The sequence below is a fragment of the Penaeus chinensis genome, chromosome 41 (assembly GCF_019202785.1).
Source record: "Penaeus chinensis breed Huanghai No. 1 chromosome 41, ASM1920278v2, whole genome shotgun sequence".
Lineage (NCBI taxonomy): Eukaryota > Metazoa > Arthropoda > Malacostraca > Decapoda > Penaeidae > Penaeus > Penaeus chinensis.
In genome coordinates this window covers 27,600,426-27,611,986 of record NC_061859.1, presented here as the reverse complement: position 1 = coordinate 27,611,986, position 11,561 = coordinate 27,600,426, and the positions used below count along the sequence as shown (strand labels likewise).

General features: G+C 44.6%; 1 protein-coding gene and 1 pseudogene across 2 annotated transcripts in view; both read right to left on the bottom strand.

Moving 5' to 3' along the window:
* The window catches only part of LOC125047472 (DNA-directed RNA polymerase I subunit RPA12-like), a 27,886-nt gene extending 25,656 nt beyond the window's left edge, over positions 1 to 2,230 (bottom strand). The window contains exon 1 of one of the 2 annotated variants that reach the window (XM_047645683.1): positions 2,116 to 2,230. In XM_047645683.1, coding sequence (XP_047501639.1) covers positions 2,116 to 2,141 — 26 coding nt within the window. In that variant the 5' untranslated portion in view covers positions 2,142 to 2,230. The remainder of the gene's footprint in view (positions 1 to 2,115) is intronic. The other variant, XM_047645686.1, reaches the window with a different exon arrangement.
* Positions 2,231 to 3,646: 1,416 nt separating this feature from the next.
* LOC125047470 lies at positions 3,647 to 4,404 on the bottom strand (annotated as a pseudogene).
* Between the last annotated feature and the right edge of the window lie 7,157 nt (positions 4,405 to 11,561).

Sequence of the window (11,561 nt, the reverse complement as noted above, 5' to 3'; positions counted from 1 at the left end):
TGAACTGCTTCGGTTACGGCCACCTCAAAAACAATTGTAAGGCCGAGAAGAAGACGCGGTGCACCGAGTGTGGCTTCAGTACTCACTCTTACAGGGACTGTAACAGTCCTGTCAAAAAATGCCTTAACTGCGGTGGTGCCCACAGGACATTCGCCAACAGGTTTCCTAAGAGAAGATTAGGGAGAAGCAAATAGAAATCGAGACTAAGCCATACAGAGCCGAGGCCCAGAAAACTGCACAGGAAGCAGTGCATGCAACGACCAAGACCTGGAAACCACTAATAAACCAGGTCTGCCAAGAAATAAAACAGGTGAAAGCAGAGCCTTCCATTCACCTAGCCCTCCCTAACGACCTCTTGAAGGAGAGCCTTGTGGTCCTCCTGCATGCCCACATGCAAAATATCATTGCTCCTGAAAAGGGGTTCAGGCATCATGCTAGGGTAGCACTGGAGGCTTATAACCTTCCTGCTCTCGACCTTGGGGAATCTGACTCTTGGGGTATCCTTAAGGTCATCAAACCCCCATCCATGCCAGTTCAGGACCTGCCCTGAACAACAACAACCCCAGGCACCAATAACCAGCCTGTACAGGCCCAGGCAACGGAGCCCCGACCTCTGCAGGCTCAATCAGTTGAGCCTCAGCTACAAAGGGCCCGTACACTGAAGCCTCAGCCTGCTGAGACCAAGTCACCGGAGCCCCAGTCAGTTCCCCAAAACGTCGAAGTACCGGCACCTCGATAGTAATGGTAACCGATCGTCCTGTCGAAGGGAACGGACGTTCCAAGCCCCCACCCTGACAGTCCACCTGAGGTCTAACCTCGGGCAGTCACTCCGGGTGGGCTATACCTCTGCCACCCCTACCGACGCCGCCTCATATAGAGGATGTTGGCTGGCTGCAGGTCCCATAATCCGCCAACAGGGCTCCCTGGGGCTTTCCCCCACAAACATCACGCCAGGTTGGCGGCCGCTGGGACCCAGCTGGGATGGGGGGTAACCTTCCACCTGAGTCCCAGCGGTCGCCAACCCAGAGGGACCCACAGCCCGCCGTACTTGCTGGGTGGGAGGGACTTTAGTCCTCCCCCCCAGCACCAACAACTAAACGGTTTGTTGCCAGTGGTCATCTCGGGGGGGCCGACTGGCAAGGCCTGCCTCCTCACAGCCGCCCATTAACCCCAGGGGGCGTGGGGGCAGGAGTTAGTACGGAGCCAGGGCGTATCCACACGCCGGTGGGCCATAGCTCCGTACCTTTAGGGCCTCCTGCTGCTCCAAGATCCTCCACAGTTCAACCTAGGACCGCAAGGTACCTAGTTTCCATGGGTGGCCACGAGGAGGCACTGCAGAAGTCTTGATAATGGAGAAGCTATGAGCTGGCAGGGGAGTCTTATGCATAGCTGCTCCCCTTTTCGCACCAGGCTAGCCAGCGGTGGCAGCTGAAAGCGGGAAGGCATGCAAGTACTTAACGCTAACTAGGCTACCACACCATCGCTTCACATCACCCCGAGCATGAAGCACCCACCCACAACTAAAAAGTTGTTACCTATTATACTTATCTAGGAAATAAAATTTTTTTTTACATAATTTGGAGTATAAATAGAAAATTACAAATCTATATCGTTAAATCAGACCTCCCCACATACCACCTACCTTAACAAAATTATAAAATTAGTTATCCCTATTTTTTAATTCAAAGAAAACGTTAGCGCTTTATTGTGTTTAAAGAAAACGACTAATATTTGGGGGAGACATTTTTGTTACGATATATTTCTTTATAGACATAACTATGAAGCAATGCAACGCCGTTAGACTAAAACAATATTTACTACTCATTAGTAGCATTATTATAGTCATTATCAATATTGTTATCATTATCGTTATGATCATTGCTAATATCTGTGGGAGAGAAAGAAAGAAGAGAGAGAGAGTGAGTGAGTGAGTGAGTGAGTGATAGAGAGAGAGATAGATAGATAGAGATAGAGAGAGAGAGAGAGAGAGAGAGAGAGAGAGAGAGAGAGAGAGAGAGAGAGAGAGAGAGAGAGAGAGAGAGAGAGAGAGAGAGAGAACGGGAGGAATAATAGAGATAAAAGTAGACGACATGTTATCTAAAAGTTTATACTTACAGAAAATTGGAATTATAATTTTTCATACTTTCCTCACCGCTCTTACAGGGACAACTTCAATAGCTTGCCATCGAGAAAGTTTCCTAGAACACTTGATCTGGAATTTCATATACATCAACTTAATATACAGAAACTAATTCCACATATATTGTACACTAAATATTTAATTCTAAATATACGTAGACTAATTCCACATATATTGTATTCCGTTAGTGATGAAGGCAAAATGATAAGTAATCCTGTAGCTGGTTTAAGAGCTGGAGCTGCATTTGGTGGAGCGCGTTGGGCTCGGTTAACTTGCCTTGTCCATATAACAGTTGTCTCAGACCTGTCTTCAAAATCCCTGCTTTAATTGTAAGAGTGATCGAGGGAATCTTAGGCTCAATATTTAATTTAAATGGTGGTAGTTATCGACTAAATCCTTTAAGTACTTCTGAGCGGCTTGTTTTTTCAGGTTCTGAATGGTTTACACCTTTTTGATCTACTTACGGTATTAGACAGATTTTTTTAAGAAGAAGGGAAGCTGCTCGGAAAGTAGGAGTTATAGGATGATCTGAATACTGTGGTGGTCAGGGCATCTGTTCTTTTATTATAATGAGTTCAAACATTCGCAGGTGTTTCAAGACAGTAATAAGAAGTATTTTTTTTACTTTGAGTAATTGTGTTGGTATTTATTGAAATTTATTAATATAGCTTATATAGAGGAGCATCGCACTGAAGCTACGAAGGGGATAGTTTCCATCTGTAAGTTCTGTTTATGGTGCAATGTTTTTAAAAGGATTATTTACCTCTAGCGTTGCAATGAAAATGTATGTGTTTATTACACTATAATAACAAGAATATAAAAGGAGTTTAACCGCTTAAGAAAAAGTTAGCAGCTTCTTCTTGATCCGCCTCTTCCTTGCTTGGCTAGAAGCAAGATTCCTTCATTTCTAGCATTAACAGTGAGATGCCTCTGTTTTTGCTTTAACCAAAAAGAAGCAAAGGGGATTAAGCACCAAAAGTCAGGGCGCAAATGAAAGCAATACTTCGCTTTTTACTTAATGAAGTCAGCCCTCAGCGGAGCACCATCTGAGTGCAAATCAAATATCATTTTTGACTCTAACCCCAACAGGCTCATTCTAATGCTCCTTGATTTCATTCATGATATAAACCAAGAAGAAGAATGAGAATGAAAACAAATCCTGTAAAGGCTCAAGCTGAGATACTTGAGAAATTCACAATATATGCTAGTGGCAAAAGACGTGTAATTACAACATCAGAGATTGGGAAGACAACGGCAACGAAGAGAAACCGAATGAGAAAGGAAGACGAGCGGAGCCTTTTGGGTCGATACCGCATTCGAAAGGAGAATTTTTTCTCGGTCTATAAGTTTTTCTCCTTTTGCTAGAAGTGAATTAGGATTAAGACTCTTATAATTAAGGTAGTTAGAAATTAAATTAATAACATAATCAATGCCTTTTCTAGCAAATTACTAGACTTTCTGGCTGGAAGCCAGATATACCATAATATTAAAAAGGCAGCCTCCTCATCAATAAATAGAACTATAGAGGAATAACCATACTACATCTACAAAATGTCAATATCAAGCAGCGGCTTCACATCCGAAATGGTGTGCAGCTGAAAATGACATTCGTACACACGGCATAAACACACTGAGAGGAAGGTACTCCCAAGAATAACGTGCAGAACGTGGAACCCTGCGGTAACAAAGAAGGCAGAGCCAATTGCCAGGGAGCTTCGTCGTATTCTAGGGCTTGAAAGCTGTAAGATATATTCCTAAAACAGTGTGATGACTGGCCCTTGGATGGCCTGGGTGTAGTTGGATTCTAGGATCGCGTGATGGACTCGTGTTGCCTTAGCAGCGGAGGCAAGAAGGAAGGTAGTAGGAAGGAGAGGAATTTGGAAGGGCTTAGAGGGTTGGATTCCTGCGGGAGGAGCGACAGCTACCTATTTCTACATCAAGGGCAAGACTTCTATGGAAAAAGGTCCAGACAAAGGAGAAGAATAAGACTTCTGATGTAATGAATAAAATCATTCTTCATCGCAGTCCAGGGTTACTGCTTTTGTGTGTAATCCTTGGTAAGGACCTTCTCGGGTAATATCTCGTCATGACTGAAGTGCAGTAAGAGTAGTTGCAATAACTCCTAGAAATAGAAGATCAGGTTTGAATTGGTGGAATCATTCCAATAACCCTGTAGTTAATATCATAGCTCTAATAGAACCTGTAAGTGGCCATGGTCTTATATCCACTACGTGAAAGGCGTGATGACTATGAGATGATGTCATCGTGTATAATTATGTTAATCACAAGCATAAAGGGTTCTTCATGCAGAAATACATATGAATGGATTACTACTACAACAGCCTCTAGAAATAAAAATAAAACGTTTCATATATCAAGTACAGAGGCTAAGGTGGTTGAGAGTGAAGGGCCAGTTCTTCGTAGGAGTGTAAGTAAGAGCCGGCCTGCAATGATATTAGCTGCTGGCCGTACTGCAAGGGTTCCTGGTCGGATGGTATTCCTAAGAGTTTCACGTAGGACTGTAAAGGGCATAAGGGATCCTGGTGCGCCTTGAGGTACTAAATGAGCAATTATATGCTGAGTATGATTAATATCATGAAGGCTAGGCACTGTTAAGTACTATGAGACTAAGTAAACTTGCAAATGTAAGAGTGGTAACTATGATTTAAGCTTTCTTATGGATGCAATATAAGCATTTATAATTAAGTTAGAATAAAGGTTTAACTACATTTAATTAGATATATAATTAAAATCGTTGAGGCATTTTTTTTTAAATTTTAAAAATAATTACTGACCAATAAAATTACCAAAACAATATTTCCAAACAAAGTTCCTAAATTGCATTAAATAATGTTTGTTTCTTAAAAACTATTACATTATAGATTTATATTAAAAAGGAGAAAATGGGAGAAGAAAAAGTTCTAAATTTAAGCATGTAATTAATATTTATTTATATATGAACCGCATTCATGTTGACAAATGTATAAAAGGTATGAATGAGAATGAATATCTTCACAATACAAGAGATGTATTTGACCGGTTTCGACTTTGTCTTCGTCAGAAATACATACATTTTGGGAAATACATATATATATTATATAATATATATATATATATATATATATTTTTACGTTAAAATAAATCATTTACTTGTACAAAAAATTCATATTATTTGTAAAAATAAAGTTTCATCCTGGCTTATTCGTTCATTTTTAGGTCAGTGGTACAATGTAACGTTTGTCGAGACCATAGGGTTCGTTATTACTTATATTAAAAACTGACGAACTAAATAAGGGGAGAGATTTCGTTGAGCAATAAATTCTCAATACCTAGTGCTAATTAGATAAATGTAAGTTCGAATGAATGATCTTAATTATATATCTGGCTAGAATTTGTGCCAGCAGCCGCGGTTGTACTGATTTGGTTAAAAACAATTATATTTATTGATTTTTTCCATTTATACATCAGAGCGAGACGAGTCGCAACACAGGAGGCGTCCTGGAAAGCGATCCTAGAAGTTCGAGATGGAGCCTGAATAGTTCAGCATCTCCCGTTCGCTGAGAAGGTCGTTCTGCAAATCAGTGCATCTTGAAGAGTAAATCTTATTAATAGGATAGTTGTTGGTTTATTGTTAATAGTAATGAAATTATTTTGAGATTTCAATATTTTAGCAGAGTGAACCGAAAGAAGAAAAGCTTAAGGAGGTATAGAGTAAAGTTCTGCAAAGGAAAGACGAAATAGATTGAAAATGGAATTGGTGTAAAGTTAAAACTTGTACCTTGTGTATTTGGGAAAATCAAAATAATCATGATAAAAAAAGAATCCCGAAAGAAATGCTTATATAGCTATGTAGTTTTCGTTTTAATGAAATTATAAAGTTTATATTAATCGTGAAATGCTAGCCGGCTTTTTATATCTGGTGATTGGTGAGTTAAATTAAATTTCATTGCTTTTAGGTAGAATAAAACTGTGAAGTAATAAAGAGTAGAAGGGAAGGGCTTCTTATTCTAATATAGGTGAGGTGTGATAGTAAGAAGGAGATATTGTGGAATTAAGCTTAAGCAGATATATTTATAAAACATTTTAGTTAATGCAATATATATTTTTTTAATATTTTAATGAAAACGTCGAACGCTAAGCAGCCAATATTCGTGATAAATGAAATATCAGGAGTAATAAGGATTTCATTAGTGGAAATAATATGTGATTAGATAAAATGAAATAGAAATAAGATTTTTAGTTATTTAAGGTATAACCAAGGAACTTAGGAAATATTACATGTGCTTGTTTATCAAAAAAACATGTCTATATCGAGTCTAGCCTGCCCGCTGACTTAGCTTAAAGGCCACGGTATACTGACCGTGCGAAGGTAGTATAATTATTGGCCTTCTAACTGAAGGCTTGTAGGAATGGTAGGGCAAAAAGTCTCAATTGCAATAATTGAATTAACTTTCAAATGAAAAGACTAAATTAATTAAGGGGACGATAAGACACTGTAAAGCTTAACAATAAATCAGTTATATTATAAATTGTTAGTATAACTTGATTCTGTTTAATATTTGCTGCGTTGGGGCGACAGGAATATAAGAGGTAACTGTTTTTAAACATTTAGTAACAAATATAATTTGAAAAAATTATTTTGATCCTCTATTAGCGATTAAAAGATTAGGTTACTTTAGGGATGACAGCGTAATCTTCTCTGAGAATCCCTATCGACAAGGTTTGCGACCTCGATGTTGACTGAAGGTATCCTGGTGATGCAGCAGTTGCAAAGCAAGGTCTGTTCGACCTTTAAATCCTTACCTGGTTCGAGTTCCGACCGGTGAGCGAGGTCGGTTTCTGTCTCTTGCTTTTATAAAAGGCATCTTAGAACGATAGGGTTAGGTAGCTGAAGTAATTTCTATTAAATCTGATAAAGCATAAATTGTCTTCTTCTTTATGATTTGCGAAGTTCTATCTTCGCCCGGGCCTTCTAAATATGGCCCGGCCTGTGTCAGCTTTTTACGGCTGTCTCATTGAGGTGTCTGACACTCGGTGCTTACCGTGGCGGCGGGATTGCCAGCAAGCGCTCCTGCCGCCATGGTGTAAGCATTTCGCATAGCCTCTTTACCAGCACGGCGGCTGTTGTGGGCGGTCCATGTCTCAGGAATTGTGTATGGTCACAATTTTCTAAGTAGTGGACTAGTAGCTCGCCGCAGTGCTTGCAGCACCTTTCATCGCGTTCGATTGTTGGGATAATCTGCCATGCACAGTGGTAACCTAGGCGCATTCTGTGAAGAATGACTTCGGTACCTCTGTTGCTTACTTCAGAGAGTGCCAGTGGTTCAGAGCCTGTGGCGTCTGAGTACCAGCTGGCCGAGGGGGAGGTTCTCGTTTCCTCTCAGTACAGCTGCCGTAGGAAGGTACGACCGACCATGGAACACTTCTCCTTAAGTAATTTTCGGCTCGGTTTTATCGTCATGGGATTTGGGGGCATACCCCTGCCAGCGACGGCTAGTCTGTCAGCAAGCTTGTTCCCTCTGATGCCGATGTGGCTAGGGACCCAGTTGATGATAATTCTTCTACCCTGAGCAAGAATTCTCTGTGCCATTGTGAGAATCGTGGTCAGAAGGTAGATGTTGTCTGTGGGTGTGCTGAAGACAGTCAATGGCTGCCCTGGAGTCTGTGTGTATGATCACGTGTCCTTCCCTTAGGGACGCGTGGCCTAGGGCTCCCATTATTTCAACTGCCTCTGCCTGTAGCGAGGAGGCGTTGTCTGTTACCCTCATGGATCGCGTGGCGTCCCTTGCGCCTGCAGTGTGGCTCAAGGGATCGACCGATCCATCCGTGTAGTATGTTCTACTACCCGGAGGAGTGATGGCTGCAATGACCCCGTGGGCTTCTGCCTTTAGGCTAGGCATGGGGTATAGGCTCTTTTTCATTGACAGGCTCATTATGTTGAACTCTATGAGGCTCAGTGCCCACGGCGGGGCTTCGGCAAAGTCGGGGTGGGGGGAGTCCATGTTCTTTGAGCTGTGTGAGACCGCCAGGAGTTCTTTGCAAAGAGCTCGTTGTCTTGTTCGAGGCATCTGACTAATTTTTGTCTTAGGCTTGTGTTCCTGGGAGCCTGGATGACCTTTGACAGGAATTGTGTTGCCATTAGATCGATTCGTGAGTCCAGGGGGAAAAGGAGGTTGAGGACCTTCGTCCACCTCGGGGCACCCAGAATGATCCTGGCAGCTTCATTTTGGACTGTCTCTAATTTGTCTGTGTGCTTTTTCTTTGCGGCAATTAGAGCGACTGAGGCATAGTCCACAATGGGCCGGACAGCATGTACATAGAATGATCTTAGTACTTTGTGTCTGGCCCCTATGCGTCTCCCAGTCATTGCTCTCATGACAGACAGTCTTGCTTTGGTTCGGTCAACCAGGTACTAGACCTCCTTCAGGAAGGAGAGGGTCCGGTCTATCCTTACCCCAAGGTATAGGTAGTCCTGGACCCATTCTAATTCCACTCCCTGGATTTTCAGTCTTGTGCCTCGAACTCTCTGTCTCAGAGCCATGGCTTTGGATTTGGCTGCATAGATCTTTAGTCCTGTCCTACAACACTCCTCTGACACGAGGTCCAGACAACGCTGGGCTTTATTCTGGCAGCGTGGTCCAGTGGAGGTGATAGCGAGATCGTCTGCATACGAGATGATCTTGCACCCCACTGGGAGATTTATGTTGAGGATGCAGGACATTAAGGTGTTAAATAGGGCTGGACTGAGAACCCCACCCTGTGGCGTTCCATTTTCGAGCGGCATGTGCTGTGATAGGTGACCCTGGAATTTGACATTGGCAGTCCTGTTCCTGAAGTAGTCACCTATCCAAGCCAAGAGCTTTCCTCTGATTCCCTTCTGGATCAGGCTTTCCTGAATGGCAAGCAGACTTGTCAGTTCAAAAGCCTTCTCCAAGTCAAGGAATACCACCACAGCTGGGCCCTTGCTGATTGTGCTTAAGAGCGTGGCTATGCTGTGTGCTGTGCCCATGCCCCTTGTGAACCCGTGGAGGTGTTCGTGCGGGGGTCCCGTTTTCCATTGAAGCCGGTTTAGTACCATCCTCTCAGCCGTCTTGGCCAGGCAGCTGAGCAGAGAGATGGGGCGGTACTTCCCCGGCTCCTTTGGTTTTGGGACGGGAACTATGGTAGCCCTCTTCCAACTCTGGGGTAGAGTGGAAGTTTCCCAGGACTTGTTGATGAGTTGCAAGAGTGCATGCTCACCTGCTAGTTCTAGGTGGGAGATAATGGGGTACGAGATCCCATCAGAGCCCGGGGCTGTGTTGGAACTGGTTTTATAGGCTTTCCTTACTTCCCTCAGAGAAAAGATAACGTCTGAGTTATCGGGTTCGGCTGCCCTTTCTCTGATCTGAGCGTGTCTGTCTGGCTGTAGACGCTCTTGTCTTGCCCTCAGCTCGGCTGGCAGACTGTTGCTGCTCGTTCTCGCAGAGAACTCTGAAAGGGTGGTTTGGTGGTCGAAGGACTCACACCATTCCAGCCACTTTTCCTGCCTGACTCTGTTGGCAGTTTCCTTGGCATCCGTGACAGCTTCCCTTAGGAGGGATAAGTTGTCAGGGGTTCTTTGCCTTCGGAATAGTTTTCGGCACATGTTCACCCTGTGGTTGACCTCCCTGATCTCGTCGTTGAAGTACCAGGCTTCTTTGTGACCCAGGCCGAGTTTTGGGTATGGTCAGTGAGGCTGCTTCATTAATTGCGTTTAGCAGGCTAGCTTCGAGCACTTCCACATTTTCGCTTTGTGGGGGATCATTGCATCTCAGACAGAGGGCCAAGGCGTTTTGAAACGCCTGCCAGTTGGCCTTGTCTGTTTTCCATCTTGGATTCGGTCTTAGGATTTCGGCTGGGCCAGCATCCATGAGGGTAGTTATAGTGCCGTAATGGTCACTTGTGACGGTCTCATCGACACACCAGCTAATCCTCCCCACCAGAGTCGCAGTGGCCAGGGTGAGGTCTAGGACCCCTCCTCTGACATGCGTTGGCTCTTGGGTGTTGAGGAGAGCGATCTCAGGGAATGTCTCTAGCACGTCGGCTATGTGATAGCCAGCCGCATCCGGTGCCCGGCAGGGAGCCAGGATGGGGTGGTGTGCATTGAAGTCTCCCCCTATGATCACTCGGTCGTGTGCAGCAGAAGCACAGACCTGGCTGATGTCTAAGCTTCTACAGCCTGGCCGGCTGTACACGTTGTACAGTTTGAGGGGCCCCCCGGCCAGGTGAACATTCAACATCGTCTCCATAGTGCGATGCATCGGCTATTGCGGAGCAGGGGATTGTTGCTCTCACAAGGGTGATCAAGCCTCTCTTGCCAGGTGTTTGTGGCAGTGTGAAGACATGATACCTTGATAAGCGAACAGTGTCCACTGTTAATGTCTCCTGGAGCATGACAATGTCAATGTTCCTTGATCGCACTACTGCTTGGAGAAAGGTGTTCTTTGCAGAGAAGCTATTGATGTTCCACTGTAGGATGCTTAGATGGTGTGTCATGATGTTACTCAGTGATAATTACATCAGAGACATCGTCGGAGTCTGACAACTCCATTGCGAGGTCCTCGCTGGTTAAGGGCTCCTCGTCTGTTGTCAGGCTATCCTTGGGTCCACTGGGAGGTGGAGAGCCTTTGGTAGCTCTGACTTTGGTTGGTTCGGCTTTTCTCTCAGGCTTTTTCTTGGCTGGCCTTGCCTGGGCAAGGCCAGCCAAGTGTGATCTGGCTCTGGCTGCACAGATTCAGCCTGTTTTGGCTCTGCCTGTGAAGGCATGGCCTGGTTTGGAGTGGGGAGGGGAGTCTCGTCCTGAGGTGAGGGTGGGGCTGGTTTTGCTGTATCCAGCTTTCTTCCCTTCAGGGCTGCAACAGTCTGAGTCATTGCCGTCATGGCGACCGAAACTGCCTACTCGGCCTCCCCAGGGATTTTGCTACTGCTGAGACAACAGCAGTCAACAGGAGAGTCATATCGTCCTCGTCAAAGAGGAGATGATCATCTGTAGGGGAGGTTTTTGTGGTGCTCTTAGAACCTTTTTTCTTTAGTTTCTTTTTCTGCACCTTTGGCATTGTCGGAAACTCCTTTTTGTTGGAGACATCCAGTGTCGGCTGGGGGGCGGCTTCCTTCCTCTTAGGAGGTCGGGAGGCCTTTTCGCTTTTGTTCCTTCCCCAGATGTGGGTGCCTGGGGGGGCAGGAACAAAGTCTGGTCGCTTTTGAGCAGCCTCTTGTCACCTGAGGGCCGCCTCTTTCCTGACAGAGCAAGTCAGGCTCCAGGTGTGATGCTTCTTGGCACAGTTGGGACATTTGGCTGTTGTGTCCCTCTTTTCCTCTTTGTGTGCCTTGCTACAGACACCACATTTAGGCTTGGCTGTACAGTTAACCTGGTTGTGACCGTATTTCTGGCACTTGAAACACC